The 17,504-nt window shown below is 39.6% G+C and overlaps 1 protein-coding gene across 1 annotated transcript in view; it reads left to right on the plus strand.

The window, feature by feature from the left end:
- mchr2b (melanin concentrating hormone receptor 2b) overlaps positions 1 to 17,136 on the plus strand; it is a 39,876-nt gene extending 22,740 nt beyond the window's left edge. The window contains exon 2 of the mRNA XM_062043758.1: positions 16,411 to 17,136. Coding sequence (XP_061899742.1) covers positions 16,411 to 17,050 — 640 coding nt within the window. The 3' untranslated portion in view covers positions 17,051 to 17,136. The remainder of the gene's footprint in view (positions 1 to 16,410) is intronic.
- Positions 17,137 to 17,504: the final 368 nt, after the last annotated feature.

The raw sequence follows: 17,504 nt of genomic DNA on the forward strand, positions 1-17,504 counted from the left end.
AGCTGTTACTGACAGTGGTTTTCTGAAGTGTTCCTGAGCCCATGTGGTGATATCCTTTACACACTGATGTGGCTTTTTGATGCAGTACCGCCTGAGGGATCGAAGGTCCGTAATATCATCACTTACGTGCAGTAATTTCTCCAGATTCACAGGTCTAATTCATCAGGCTAATACCAAGTGGCCAAAAAGACTTGAAACATTTGAGGAATGGTCATCAAACACTTATTTGGAACATCCCACATGTGAACAGGCTAATTGGGAACAGGTGGGTGCCATGATTGGGTTTAAAAGCAGCTTCCATGAAATGCTCAGTCATTCACAAACAAGGATGGGGCGAGGGTCACCACTTTGTGAACAAATGCGTGAGCAAATAGTCGAACAGTATAAGAACAACATTTCTCAACGAGCTATTGCAAGGATTTAGGCATCCGACCATCTACGGTCCGTAATATCATCAAAAGGTTCAGAGAATCTAGAGAAATCACTGCACATAAGCGATCCATCAGGCGGCACTGCATCAAAAAGCCACATCAGTGTGTAAAGGATATTACCACATGGGCTCAAGAACGCTTCAGAAAACCACTGTCAGTAACTACAGTTTGTCGCTACATCTGTAAGTGCAAGTTGAAACTGTACTATGCAAAGCAAAAGCCATTTATCAACAACACCCAGAAACGCTGCAGGCTTTGTTGGACTTGAGCTCATCTAAGATGGACTGATGCAAAGTGGAAAATTGTTATGTGGTCTGACGAGTCCACATTTCAAAATTGTTTTTGGAAATTGTGGACGTTGTGTCCTCCGGAACAAAGAGGAAAAGAACCATCCGGATTGTTATAGGCGCAAAGTTGAAAAGCCAGCATCTGTGATGGTATGGGGGTGTATTAGTGCCCAAGACACGGGTAACTTACACATCTGTGAAGGCGCCATTAATGCTGAAAGGTACATACAGGTTTTGGAGCAACATATGTATATATGTTATACATATATACATATGTTGTATATATGTATATATGTACATATATCATGGACGCCCCTGCTTATTTCAGTAAGACAATGCCAAGCGACATGTTACAACAGCGTGGCTTCATAGTAAAAGAGTGCGGGTACTAGACTGGCCTGCCTGTAGTCCAGACCTGTCTCCAATTGAAAATGTGTGGCGCATTATGAAGCGTAAAATACCACAACGGAGACCCCGGGCTGTTGAACAACTTAAGCTGTACAAGAATGGGAAAGAATTCCACCTGAAAAACTTCAAAAATTGGTCTCCTCAGTTCCCAAACGTTTACTGAGTGTTGTTAAAAGGAAAGGCCATGTAACACAGTGGTAAAAATGCCCCTGTGCCAACTTTTTTGCAATGTGTTGCTGCCATTAAATTGTAAGTTATTGATTATTTGCAAAAAAAAAATTAAGTTTCTCAGTTCAAACACTAAATATCTTGTCTTTGCAGTCTATTCAATTGAATATAAGTTGAAAAGGATTTGGAAATCATTGTATTCTGTTTTTATTCAGGAATTAAACAACGTGCCAACTTCACTAGTTTTGAATTTACATTGAGCTTGCATTGGTGGTGTCATTCTCAACACTCTAACAGATGAAATGTGTTGTGGGAGAATGGATTGTCTTGGCTAGCATTCGCTTCGTTGTTCATTCGCAGACTTAGCCGTTGTTTGAAGTGGTAGTTTCGACATTCATCTTGCGAGGGGGCGATGACCGGACACATGATTTCCCCAGACAAATATTCCTTCTCCTCGCGATGACATAATTTCCGTGCTATTCCGTGTTCAACAGTAAATTGCGTTTGTATTGTCCAAATACGTGATTCTTTCCGCGAGTTGCACACGTATGATCAGAATTCCACGTACACTCTCAAACTGATTAGTAATGCAAAGAAGAAACACATGATCCCGGCATCACATGTGGATCGCACCGTTTTAGGGTGGAACATGTCTTGAGGCCATCCTGCTGATTGTGCAAGTGTGAAATATCTGCTCACAGGTCTAATTTATCAGGCTAATACCAAGAATCGTACAAAAGCACAGTGGGACTTAATGAGTAATATAAGTACTACATTGTGTACGTAAGTACTTGAATGAGTACTGAATTCACTGGAAAACCGTATTTTCTGGACTATAAGGCGCACTCAAAATCCTTTTCTTTTCTCAAAACTCGACAGTGCACCTTATAACCCTGGTATAATTCTGGTTTTGCTTTTTATTTGGTACATGATGTAATGATAAGTGTGACCAGTAGACGGCAGTCAAACACAAGAGATACGTGTAGACTGCACTATGAGGGCAAAATCACTCAAGTAAACATCAACATTTTATATGTTCCATTGAAAATAAAGAACATTACAAACGGTGCTCAAAAATCTATTGAAATGTTTTAGTACGACTTTGGTAAGCTATGAAGCCGCACCGCTTGATGGATTGTCGGCGCATTAAACATACGAGTGTTATTATGGTGTGTGTATAAGGTAAGACATATTATCTGGCGTTTTGTTTCGCAATATTATGCAAAAGCAACTTTTCTTACCTTCTGGTACCTGCTGATCTGTATTTGGGATCTGCATAAATCCTGAAAATTTGCGCATGTCCGCCTTTGTAGTCCGTGTCGACACCGTAGTTAATAAGCTTCTTCTTTTTCTCTATCTTCTTGTTATGGGACATTCATCCTCCACTGTTGCCATTTCTAATATAAAGTAGTGTAAAGTTCTTACTTATATCTGTCAGTAAACTCGCCATGAAAGCGCTAAAACATACCGGTGTAGTGAGTTTACATTATTCACCCAAGGAACTTTAGTTATTAGAGAGTTCCGGTTGGATGTTTTTTCACGGGACACATTTCCGGTGTTGTTGTTTCCGGATGAGGAGATGCTGCTCCGTTATTGATTTAAGTAAAGTCTGAATGTCATTAAAACAGTTAGCTCCATCTTTTGACACTTCTTCCACTCCCGTCCTTGCACGCTACACCGCTACAACAAAGATGACGGGGAGAAGACGCCGCCGAAGGTGAGCCACGTAAATAAGACGGCGCATCCGGGAGCGACTGTCAGAAAGCGGCTTGAAGATGATCTGTAAAACATAATCCATGCAACATTTTGACCAAAGAACCACCATTACATGTTATGTAGACCTTAAAGGCCTACTGAAATGATTTTTTTTTATTTAAACGGGAATAGCAGATCCATTCTATGTGTCATACTTGATCATTTCGCGATATTGCCATATTTTTGCTGAAAGGATTTAGTAGAGAAAATCGACGATAAAGTTCGCAACTTTTGCTCGCTGATAAAAAAAGCCTTGCCTGTACCGGAAGTAGCGTGACGTCACAGGAGCTAGTATTCCTCACAATTCCCCGTTGTTTACAATGGCGCGAGAGAGATTCGGACCGAGAAAGTGATGATTACCCCATTAATTTGAGCGAGGATGAAAGATTCGTTGATGAGGAACGTTACAGTGAATGACTTGAGAGGCAGCGATGGACGTATCTTTTTTCGCTCTGACCGTAACTTAGGTACAAGCTGGCTCATTGGATTCCACACTCTCCTTTTTCTATTGTAGATCACAGATTTGTATTTTAAACCACCTCGGATACTATATCCTCTTGAAAATGAGAGTCGAGAACGCGAAATGGACATTCAGTGCCTTTTATTTCCACGACAATACATCGGCGAAATGCTTTAGCTACGAGGTAACGTGATAGCATCTTGCTTTAACTGCATATAGAAACAAAAGAAATAAACCCCTGATTGGAAGTATAGATAGAAAATCAACAATACTATTAAACCGTGGACATGTAAATACACGGTTAATGCTTTCCAGGCTGGCGAAGGTTAACAATGCTGTGCTAACGACGCCATTGAAGCTAACTTAGCAATCGGACTGCACAGAGCTATGCTAAAAACATTAGCTCTCCACCTACGCCAGCCAGCCCTCATTTGCTCATCAACACCCGTGCTCACCTGCGTTCCAGCGATCGGCAGAAGGACGAAGGACTTCACCCGATGCGTTTGGCGGCCCGGAGACGTAGGAAGTCAAGGTGAAGTCGGCGGCTAGCGCTCCAACAAAGTCCTCCTGGTTGTGTTGCTATAGACTGCTGCTAATACACTGATCCCACCTACAACTGTCTTCTTTGCAGCCTTCATTGTTCATTAAAAAAATTGCAAAAGATGTCCAGAATACTGTGGAATTATGAAATGAAAACAGAGCTTTTTGTATAGGATTCTACGGGGTACCATAACTTCCGTTACTCTGACTTCGTCACGCGCATACGTCATCATACCGCGATGTTTCAGCCGGATATTTCCCGGGAATTTTAAAATGTCACTTTATAAGTTAACCCGGCCGTATTGGCATGTGTTGCAATGTTAAGATTTCATCATTGATATATAAACTATCAGACTGCGTGGTCGGTAGTAGTGGCTTTCAGTAGGCCTTTAAGGAAGTGTTTTCAATTTGGAAACAAATAATAATAATATGACTCCTTTAATGTGCCCTTTAATCAGGTGTGCCTTGTATATGAAAATAGATCGGAAATAGACTATTCATCGGCAGTGCGCCTTATAATCCGGTGCGCCCTATGGTCCGGAAAATACGGCAATTACCTCAGCCAGGATGTTATGTATTCACTAGACTTTGTCAGTTTGTGTGTTAGTTAACTAGTTAGCAACATACCTCAGAAAGTGATGGGTGGATTGCGATTAAACTTCCAGGAAATGCCAGAAATGGGATAAGGAAAAAGTGATTACCGTATTTTTCGGAGTATAAGTCGCTCCGGAGTATAAGTCGCACCGGCCGAAAATGCATAATAAAGAAGGAAAAAAACATATATAAGTCGCACTGGAGTATAAGTCGCATTTTTGGGGGAAATGTATTTGATAAAACCCAACACCAAGAATAGACATTTGAAAGGCAATTTAAAATAAATAAAGAATAGTGAACAACAGGCTGAATAAGTGTACGTTATTTGACGCATAAATAACCAGCTGAGAACGTGCCTGGTATGTTAACGTAACATATTATGGTAAGAGTCATTCAAATAACTATAACATATAGAACATGCTATACGTTTACCAAACAATCTGTCACTCCTAATCGCTAAATCCCATGAAATCTTATACGTCTAGTCTCTTACGTGAATGAGCTAAATAATATTATTTGATATTTTACGGTAATGTGTTAATAATTTCACACATAAGTCGCTCCTGAGTATAGGTCGCACCCCCGGCCAAACTATGAAAAAAACTGCGACTTATAGTCCAAAAAATACGGTACATTGCAGGGGTGTTCCAGATCATTCAGGATTTTTAAAGGATACTTTACCATGGCGAGATAAGGCCCGGCCGAGGTCTGCGCTTTCCGAATGCTTTTGCAATAATGATAATACAGCGGGGGCTAGTAAGAGCAGGAGTCCTAATCTGATGGCGTGTCTGCTTGAAAGTGTAAAAATATATTAGGTATGTGCGATTGAGAGTGTTGGATCGAGTTTTCCAATCATTGCTTCTGCAAAACGAAAGACAGTGGAGGTGTTAAGGATGATGGGTTTGATGTGGTTACTCGATCTTGTATGTCAGGAATTACGGGCAAAGAAGAGGAAGAAAGATAGTTTTTATTTTTACGAGTATTATGTACAGCAATATATGTTATTTGTATTTCACCCATCCTCTTGAGGAACAGTGGACAGCCATCTTGCGGCGCCGGAGGGACAGGATCCAGCAAATTGGTCAGTGAAACATTTGTGTGTTGGCCACCCTGCGGGCAATATGGGCAAAGTGTGAAATGAGTATAGCCAACGTGTGTCTAAATACCTTCTTTTTCGGACTATAAGGCACACTTAAAATCCTTTCATTTTCTCAAAACTCGACAATGCGCCTTATAAACGCCTTATAATTTTGGTTGTGCTCGAAGCTATTTTATTTGGTACATGGTGTAATGATAAGTGTGACCAGTAGATGGCAGTCACACATAAGAGATACATGTAGACTGCAATATGACTCAAGTAAACAACACCAACATTTTATATCATCATCATCAGCCGTTGTCAGTCCACTGCTGGACGAAAGCCTCAGCATGTTTCTGCCATAGTGAACGATCTCTTGGCGTACTCTTCATGCTGGTTATTAGCCTACACCTTCCACGCTGGCTTGGTGCGGGTTGGAAGGGGTATTTTATATCAGAGATCCTTCTCCTAGACTAATTGCCTTACTGGGCTGTTGAACTTAGTCTGTCCTGTTGGTTGTCCGCGCCCCAATTACCCAGGGACCCGCTCAGCTTTATGGCGCTGACCGCCCGTCAGTCACAAGAGAAGGTGCAAACGGTTCTTTGTGTGCATTTTATAGACGTTAGTTGGGACTCACTAACCCCACACACAACCTCCCATCTCATGCCTGGATGTAGTTTAACGTCATACCCAGGACATATATTCCATTGAAAATATAGAACATTACTCACGGCGCTCAAAAATCTATCAAAATGTTTTAGTACGACTTTGGTAAGCTATGAAGCCGCACTGCTTGATGTGCTTCAACATACGGGTATTATTATGGTGTGTGCTGAAGGTAAGACATATTATCTGGCATTATGTTTCGCAATATTATTCAAAGGCAACTTTTCTTACCTTCTGGTACCTGCTGATCTGTATTTGAGATCTGCATAAGTCCTGAAAATGTGCGTGTCCGCCTTTGTAGTCCATGAGCTTCTTCTTTTTCTCTATCTTCTTGTTATGGGACATTCATCCTCAGCTGTTGCCATTTCTAATAGAAAGTAGTGTAAAGTTCTTACTTATATCTGTCAGTAAACTCGCCATGAAAGCGCTAAAACATACCGGTGTAGTGAATTTACATTATTCACCCAAGCAACTTTAGTTATTAGAGTTTCGGTCGGATGTTTTTTCACGGGAAACATTTCCGGTGTTGTTGTTGGTGAGGAGATGCTGCTCCGTTATTGATTTAAGTAAAGTTTGAATGTCATTAAAACAGTTAGCTCCATCTTTTGACACTTCTTCCACTTCCGGAGAAAAGACCCGGCCGAAGGTGAGCCACGTAAATAAGACCGCCCACAAAAACGGCGCATCCTGAAGCGACTGTCAGAAAGCGACTTGAAGATGATCTGTAAAACATAATCTATGCAACATTTTGACCAAAGATCCACCATTACATGTTATGTAGACCACAAGGAAGTGTTTTCCATTTAGGAAAAAATAATAATCATATGACTCCTTTAATGGGCCTTTTGTAAGAAAATAAACCTGATGACCCGCTCATCTGCAGTGCGCCTTATGATCCGGAAAATACTCTATTCTACTTGGTATGACTATAGTACGAGATACATTTTCTTCACAGTGTCATTCCCGTCAATATTTCTGTGGTACATATCACTTCAAAATTGTGTGTTTTCCTCACTGGCAGAAGCAACAACAGAAAACCTTGTGTTCACTGACACTAGAATATGCTCGTCAGCATTGCACGGCATCATTTTCATTTTATTCCATGGCAGTTGAATGTCAACCATGTTCTGATTCCAGCATTTTTTTTTTTTTAAGTACAGATCAAGCCAGGTTATTATTGCGTGCTCTATGACCTCTGATTTGTTTGTACAGTGTCACGTCAGTTTTAGCACGGCCCACTGTTGTATGGAATATTTTCGGTCTGAAATTAGATTTGCAAATCCAAATTCTTCCGTTTTTGTCAAAAGGAAAAAAAAAAACGAAAACCAAGGCACCACTGTACTTCAAAATATTTGTTTTCTTGTAGCAAAATGGCACGGTCCAAATGTTGCCATAAACAAAAAAACATTAACTGTATCGTTCATTTCTACGTATGTACGTGTAAACATTTACACATTTCCATATAACAGGTTAAAAACGTAACTACTAACTAAATGAAATAAAACGACTCCCTCTTTGATAGCACATGATATAAACAGAGTTTTACTTTTTTTTTTATCCAAGTGTAAAAATGTATATTGTACTGAGCAGCCAGGTCAGAGATGAGAATACTACTTTATGTGGCAGTATTTTTCATTTGTGTTTCTTTTAGTCCTTCCTAGTGTTGTCCCGATACCAATATTTTGGTACCGGTACCGGTAAATTATTTCGATACTTTTCGATACTTTTCTAAATAAAGGGCACCACAAAAAATTGTATTATTGGCTTTATTTCAACAAAAAATCTTAGGGTACATTAAACATATGTTTCTTATTGCAAGTTTGTCCTTAAATAAAATAGTGAACATACAAGACAACTTGTCTTTTAGTAGTAAGTAAACGAACAGAGGCTCCTAATTTAGTCTGCTGACATATGCAGTAACATATTGTGTCATTTTCCATTCTATTATTTTTTCAACATTATTAAGGACAAGTGGTAGAAAAATGAATTATTAATCTACTTGTTCATTTACTGTTAATATCTGCTTACTTTCTCTTTTAACATGTTCTATCTACACTTCTGTTCAAATGTAATAATCACTTATTCTTCTGTTGTTTGGATGCTTTACATTAGTTTTGGATGATAGCACAAATTTGGGTATCAATTCGATACCAAGTAGTTACAGGATCATACATTGGTCATATTCAAAGTCCTCATGTGTCCAGGGACATATTTCCTGAGTTTATAAACATAATATACATAAAATAAAAAAAGAAAGAAGATGTTTTGATGCCAAAAAATATCGACATAATCTTAGTAGTATCAAATCGATAAGTTATTGTATTTGGTATCATTACAATGGATGTCAGGTGTAGCTCTACCAATGGCGTTTGTTTACATTGTGAGTAGTGAGGCATGTTTAGCTATTCCTCGTCCTGCAAGGATGATACTTGTAAGAAACATACTTTATTTGTCGCCATGGAGACGAGGATTAGTGATTTAGAAGTATCTAAAACACTGCTGACAGCGGCTGGACTTTAGCCGCTAGCTCGCTAGCCATGTCTTAAAGCGCCTCTTCTTGTGGTTGTCTCAGTGTTATAACTTCACCTTTATCGTTAGTTTTGAAGCCAAAATGCGTCCGTTCTCCCTTTTCTGTCTACACACTGTGTCTGTTTGTAAGTACTCTGTGATTGTGCGCTGCCGAACATGCTCGTCTGCTCGTAAACCAGCAAGGTCACAACGACGGGGGGGTGGTGGACCGGTACTTTTCAGAGGCGGTATGCCGTATTTTTTGGACTATAAGTCACACTTTTTTTCATAGTTTGGCCGTGGGTGCGACTTATACTCAGGAGCGACTTATGTGTGAAATTATTAACACATTACCGTAAAATATCAAATAATATTATTTAGCTCATTCACGTAAGAGACTAGACGTATACGATTTCATGGGATTTAGCGATTAGGAGTGACAGATTGTTTGGTAAACGTATAGCATGTTCTATATGTTATAGTTATTTGAATGACTCTTACCATAATATGTTACGTTAACATACCAGGCACGTTCTCAGTTGGTTATTTATGCGTCATATAACGTACACTTATTCAGCCTGCTGTTCACTATTCTTTATTTATTTTAAATTGCCTTTCAAATGTCTATTCTTGGTGTTGGGTTTTATTAGATACATTTCCCCCAAAAATGCGACTTATATGTTTTTTTTCCTTCTTTATTATGCATTTTCGGCCGGTGCGACTTATACTCCGGAGCGACTTATACTCCGGAGCGACTTATACTCCGAAAAATGCGGTAGTACCGAATATGATTCATTAGTATCGCGGTACTATAGTAATACCGGTATACCGTACAACCCTAGTTCTTCCAAGAGTTTATAACGTCCCGATCGTGCCGTTTCACCTGAAGTTAACCAATTTCTGCAAAAAAATGCACAACCCCGCAACTTAGTCCAATGCCTGCAACTTCCCCAAGCCGTCTGGGTAAACATTTAGCAAAACACCGGCATACTCACTTTCTAGCTTACATGTATTTGTATATTTATCTATTCATAATTATCCAGGGTAAGGCAATTAAGAACATATTCTAATTTTCAACGCTGACCTAGCAGAGGAGGCCACATTTACATGACAGAGACGCTGAAGTGTGATGATAATCTCTCATCGACCGCCGTTTAAAAACAAAATAAATTACCATTACACAGTATATTGCACTCAACAGTTCACTAATGCTCCTCACATGCGGGGGTAAATGGGTGAAAACATAGAATGTCTGCAACCTGTGGACGACAGAGCAGACAGTGGACTATAAAGAAGCCTTTGGTAGTGTTTTTTTTCTATAATTAAATCTAGTTATTACTACTTACTAGGGTTGTACGGCATACCGGTACTGGCATAGTATCGCGGTACTAATGAATCAAAAACGGTACTATACTCTGTTTGAAAAGTACCGGTGTCGTCACATCGTGACATTGCTGGTTTTGCGAGCAGAGGAGCATGTTCGGCAGCGCACAATCATGGAGTACTTACAAGCAGACACAGTGTGTAGACAGAAAAGGGAGAACAGACGCATTTTGGCCTTAAACTAAAGATAAAGGTGAAGTTATAACACTGTAACCCCCTCAGGAAGAGGTGCTTTAAGACATGGCTAGCTAGCTAGCGGCGAACGTCGATTCGCAGTTGGCAGTGCTTTAGCTACTTCTAAATCGCTAAACCTCGCCTCCGTGGCGACGAATAAAGTAAGTTTCTTGCAAGTATCATCCCTGCAAGACGAGGAATAGCTAAACATGCTTCACTACACATCGTAGGAGGATACAATAGCTAACCGCTAACAGCAAGCTATCACCCTGAATGTAAACAAATGCCATATGTGGATCTACACCCGACATCCACTATAATGATACCAAGTACAATAGCGTATCTAGTCGATAGTACTATGACTACATCAATAATTTTTATCGTCGCAAAATCTTTTTTCCTTTTTTAAAAATGTATATTATGTTTATAAACTCAGAAAATATGTCCCTGGATACATGAGGACTTTGAATATGACCAATGTATGATCCTTTAAATACTTGGTATCGGATCTATACATACATTTGTGGTATCATCCAAAACTAATGTAAAGTATCAAACAACAGAAGAATAAGTGATTATTACATTTTAACAGAAGTGTAGATAGAACATGTTAAAAGAGAAAGTAAGCAGATATTAACAGTAAATGAACAAGTAGATTAATAATCCATTTTTACAGCTTGTCCCTCATAATTTTGATAAAATAGAATGATAAATGACACAATATGTTACTGCATATGTCAGCAGACAAATTAAGAGCCTGTGTTTGCTTACTTACTACTAAAAGCCAAGTTGTCTAGTATGTTCACTATTTTGTTTTAAAGACAAACTTGCAAAAAGAATGTACCCTAAGATTTTTTTGTTAAAATAACGCCAATAATGTCATTTTTTTGTTGTCCCCTTTATTTAGAAAAGTACCAAAAAATATTTAAATACATTTCGGTACCGGTACCAAAATATTAGATGTCCGATAATATCAGACTGCCGACATTATTGGCCAATAATTTAATATTGTAAATTATCGGTATCGGTTTCATAAAGTAAAATGTATGACTTTTTAAAACACCGCTGTGTACACGGACGTAGGGAGAAGTACAGAGCGCCAATAAACCTTAAAAGCACTGCCTTTGCGTGCTGCAATCAAATATTATCTACGGCTTTTCACACACACACAAGTGAATGCAAGGCATACTTGGTCAACAGCCATACAGGTCACACAGAGGGTGGACGTATAAACAACTTTAACACTGTTACAAATATGCGCCATACTGTGAACCCACACCAAACAAGAATGCCAAACACATTTCGGGAGAATATCCGCACCGTAACACAACATAAACGCAACAGAAAAAATACCCAGAACCCCTTGCAGCACTAAATCTTCCAGGACGCTACAAATTACCCCCCCCCCCCCCCCCCCCTATTCCCTACCCCCAAATTCCAAGCTGCTGTTTTGAGGCATTTTAAAAAAAATAATGCACTTTGTGACTTCAATGATAAATATGGCAGTGCCATGTTGGCATTTTTTTCCATAACTTGAGTTGATTTATTTTGGAAAACCTTGTTACATTGTTTAATGCATCCAGCGGGGCATCACAATAAAATGAGGCATAATAATGTGTTAATCCCACGACTGTATATATCGGTATCGGTTGATATCGAAATCGGTAATTAAGAGTTGGACAATATCGGAATATCGAATATCGGCAAAAAAGCCATTATCGGATATCTCTATAAAATATTGGTACCCAGACAACACTACTACTTACAGTACAGTAATTTGGCAATGAGCTCTGACTATGTGCTTTTACGGCCATCTGGTGTATACTTTTGAGTCTGTGTGATATAAAATGAGTAACACATATAGTATTTATTTTCACATATTTGTTCCAATTGTGTCTTCATCCAAAAAAATTCCGAATTGATTAAATAAGCCTCAAAACTTTCGTAACGACTTTCTGAAAAAGCTGCTGCAAATTCACACATTTTGGGCCCCAAAAAAGCCTGTAAAATCTGGGAGGGACGTATCTATTGTCATCATTAAAAACATAGAACAAGCTAAACACTAGTTGAATGAATCCATTAGTTCAAAATGTCCAAACTGCAGCTGGTGTCTTCACTTTGGCCCGTGTCATGAGTGCAAAAAGGAATCTGGCCCGCAGGGTGTTTCCAAATGAACTTTAAATATCTAAAAATGTGTATCTTGCGGCCTGTTGTCATTAGTGCAGACAAGGCTATCATTTCAAATCAGTAACCACAAATTTCAATCCGAAATCTGTTCTGAATTGCATACTTTATATGACCTATTCCAAACAACCTTCCCTACTCGTGGTGCAGAAGAAAAAAAAAGCAACCAACACAAAAACTCAACACACGTGGTCACACAAACCTGCTCACTGAACTTTGCGGATATTATAAAAATATACATGCACCATAATTTTTTTTTTAATTGCACCCATTTAAATAATTTACAATGCATGATGGGAAACATTTAAATCACTCTCTCCACACATATCCATGTTTGGCGCTTTATAGCTGCTTGATAGTAAACAAGGCAGGAGTCAAACTTTCACATACTCTTCATATCCATCCATCCATTTTCCACCGCTTGTCCCTTTCGGGGCCAATTATATGAATGATTAATTATATGGGATGGATATATATATATATATATATATATATATATATATATATATATATATATATATATATATATATATATATATATATATATATATATATATATATATATATATATATATATATATATATATATATTAGGGGTGTGGGAGAAAATCGATTCAAATTCGAATCGCGATTTTCACGTTGTGCGATTCAGAATCGATTCTCGTTTTTAAAAAATCTATTTTTTTTAATTTTTTTTAAATTTTTTATTTATTTTGAATTATTTTTATTTTTTTTAAATTAATCAATGCAATGAAACAATACACAGCAGTACCATAACAATGCAATCCAATTCCAAAACCAAACCCGACCCAGCAACACTCAGAACTGCAATAAACAGAGCAATTGAGAGGAGACACAAACACGACACAGAACAAACCAAAAGTAGTGAAACAAAAATGAATATTATCAACAACAGTATCAATATTAGTTACAATTTCAACATAGCAGTGATTAAAAATCCCTCATTGACATTATCATTAGACATTTATAAAAAATTTAAAAAAATAGTGTCACAGTTGCTTACACTTGCATCGCATCTCATAAGCTTGACAACACACAGTGTCCAATATTTTCACAAAGATAAAATAAGTCATATTTTTGGTTCATTTAATAGTTCAAACAAATTTACATTATTGCAATCAGTTGATAAAACATTGTCCTTTACAATTATAAAAGCTTTTTACAAAAATCTACTACTCCGCTTGCATGTCAGCAGACTGGGGTAGATCCTGCTGAAATCCTATGTTCTGAAAGAATAGAGAATCCTTTTGAAATCGGGAAAAAATCATTTTTTGAATCGAGAATCGTGTTGAATTGAAAAAAAAATCAATTTTGAATCGAATCGTGACCCAAAAAAATCAATTTTGAATCGAATCGTGACCCCAAGAATCAATATTGAATCGAATCGTGGGACACCCAAAGATTCACAGCCCTAATATATATATTGTTCCTTCAAATGCAGTTGACTTTCGGCCCCCCGGCCCAATTTTTTTCAGCCCAAGCCAAAATGTTTGGACACCCCTGCATTAGATGTTCAATCAACTATGATATGTGAAAGTCTCAAGAGATCTACTGAAGCCTCTGTGCAATCTATGATGACTGTTTTGGCCAACGGTTATGGCCTATTTTTCCTGACAATTCTGGTGGAACTCCACATTGTACAACTTCAGCAGAATTCTTTGGACACTCCACTGCATCTTTATCTTGCGTAATGTGTGAATATAAGGTGTCTGTAAATGTATTCAATGAAGTGTGTTGGACCTTATCGAAAAAAGGTACTTTGTCGATTTAGTGGCAGATCAGTGCACTAAAGTATTACTAAGCCTGCACTCACCGTCCATCCATCACGAGTACTACAACGCATGAACTTGAAGGGCATTTTTGGTGAACAGATTGTTCCATCCATCCATCCATTTTCTACCGCTTGTCCCTATCTCAGCTGCATTCGGGCGGTAGGCGGCGTACACCCAGGACAAGTCGCCACCTCATCAAAGGGCCAACACAGATAGACAACATTCACACTCACATAGACAACATTCACACTCACATAGACAACATTCACACTCACATAGACAACATTCACACTCACATTCACACACTAAGGCCGATTCTTAGTGTTGCCAATCAACCTATCTCCAGGTGCATGTTTTTGGAGGTGGGAGGAAGCTGGAGTGCCCGGAGGGAACCCACGCAGTCAGGGGTAGAACATGCAAACTGCACACGGAAAGACCCCGAACTCTGGGATCGAACCCAGGACCCTCGTATTGTTCCACGTAACTAAATGTATGTGAATGCCCTTTAGACAATTGCAAGAATGTCAATGCTTTAGAAGTACATTGCACACACACATGCAGTCACATGAATATTCTTATTCATGTCAAATACTGTAAATGGCTAATACTCTAAGGCAGGCAAGTTTTTTTTTTCCATTTGTAAAGCAAATTAACAGTCTCCTCTTCATTACAATTTGTGTCTGTTTGTATTGAATGCTATTTGCTCTGGGTTATTGAAACTGGCGCATGCACGATACTAAGGGTCCTCTTTTGCCGCACACCCCACTCGAGATATCTGGGTTCCAATCGCATAATGCAGGTGTGTTAGTCTGACTTTTCAAAACCGAACACGAACGGATTAAGGTGTTTCTGTTGGTTGTAGGATTCTTATTTAGAACAGAACTATTTGAGAATTGGGACTAACTAAAGCAGAGGTGTCAAACTCATTTTAGCTCAGGGGCCGCATGGAGGAAAATCCGTGCACACACGGGGCAGACTATTAAAATCATGGCATTAAAACTAAAAAATGAAGACAACTTCAGATTGAGGGCAGCACGGTGGCACAGGGGTTAGTGCATGTGCCTCACAATATGAAGGTCCTGAGTAGTCCTGGGTTCAATCCCGGGCTCGGGATCTTTCTGTGTGGAGTTTGCATGTCCTCCCTGTGACTGCGTGGGTTCCCTCCGGGTACTCCGGCTTTCACCCACCTCCAAAGACCAGTGACGTGCTGTGAGGTTCATGGCTGGTGAGGCACTGACTTCATCACAGTCAGATTTACAAACATATGAACCCTAAAGAGTATCTTATTAACCATTTGATTGGCAGCAGTTAACGGGTTGTGTTTAAAGCTCATACCAGCATTCTTCCCTGCTTGGCACTCAGCATCAAGGGTTGAAATTGGGGGTTAAATCACCAAAAATGATTCCCAGGCGTTGCACCGCTGCTGCCCACTGCTCCCCTCACCTCCCAGGGGGTGAACAAGGGGATGGGTCAAATGCAGAGGACACATTTAATTACACCTAGTGTGTGTGTGACAATCATTGGTACTTTAACTTAACTTTAACTTTACACATACAAACTGTAGCACACAAAATGTCACGACCTGAACAGGACTCTGGACACAGATGCAGGAGTTTGACAACAAATATTTATTCCAAACAAGGGAAAGGGTCAAAAACGGGAGAAACTTAACAGGCTATCAAAAGCCGAGCTTACCTAACCTCTAAACTAACCAAATTCTCAATGAACTCAAAACGCTCCAGCTGTGGAGGGAAAAAGGTTGCAAAGAGAACAATATGCAAAATATAACAAAAGTCGCTCCAAGGTTTAACATCATTCAGATCCGGCCCTCGGGCCTTGACTTCGACACATAGGAACTAAAGTGTATGGACACGTACTATGTGTCAGCTTGTGATGCTCATGGCAAGTCCACCGGTGTTCCTCTTATCACCCAAGTTACAGACTGCAGTGTGAATCTAAAAATATCCCTTCTTCCCCACAGGTACATCGCTATTGTCCACCCCACTTCAGAGCGGAGGACCATCCAGTGGACTATCATCATCAACATGCTGGTGTGGATCGGCAGCTTCCTCCTCACCGTACCAGTCATGATGTACGCCAAGGTCGTCCGCAGACAGCATTTTGAGGTCTGCATGATGTATCTGGACGGGCCAGAGGACATGTACTGGTACACCCTCTACCAGTCCATCCTGGGCTTTATCATCCCCCTGGTCATTATCAGCACCTTCTACTCTCTTACGCTCTACCACGTGTTCAGCTCCATCCGCCGGGTCAAGCGTAGGCAGTCTGTGTGGGCCAAGAGGGCCACGAAGATGGTCCTGATGGTGATCGCTCTCTTCCTCATCTGCTGGTCTCCCTACCACGTCATCCAGGTGATCAACCTGAGCAACAACTCCCCGACCATCGTCTTTATCTACGCCTACAACATCAGCATCTGCCTCAGCTACTCCCACAGCTGCATCAACCCGCTCATGTTGCTCATCTTTGCCCAGAATTACCGCGAGCGCCTTTGTCGCAGAAACAGGCTGTATGGTTCCCAGCAATCGTCCAAGGTGACTGTGATCAAAACAGAAGGTTCCAGTATGGCCGTGGAGCCGAATAATCGCTGTACGGCCATCTAAGCAATGGATTAAATATCGATGTATGTGAACCACGTATAGCAATGGTCCCCAACCACTGAAACAAAGAAATAGAATAAAAATAAAATAACAAGAAATAACTTTTTTTTTTAAATTTATTTTATTTATTTATTTTTTTAATAAATCAACATAAAAAACACAAGATACACTTACATGTATTGCACCAACCCAAAAAACCTCCCTCCCCCATTTACACTCATTCACACTCATTCGCACAAAAGGGTTGTTTTTCTTTCTGTTATTAATATTTCTGGTTCCTACATTATATATCAATATAGATCAATACAGTCTGCAGGGATACAGTCCGTAAGCACACAGGATTGTGGGACAAATGTTCAAGCTTTGAACGGTCCGCAGTTACAAAAAGGTTGGGGACCACTGACGTAAAGGACATATAAATTAAGTTATTGGCAGGATGACCAAAGACAATGTGCCT

This window comes from Entelurus aequoreus, linkage group LG04, assembly GCF_033978785.1.
Source record: "Entelurus aequoreus isolate RoL-2023_Sb linkage group LG04, RoL_Eaeq_v1.1, whole genome shotgun sequence".
Classification (NCBI taxonomy): domain Eukaryota; kingdom Metazoa; phylum Chordata; class Actinopteri; order Syngnathiformes; family Syngnathidae; genus Entelurus; species Entelurus aequoreus.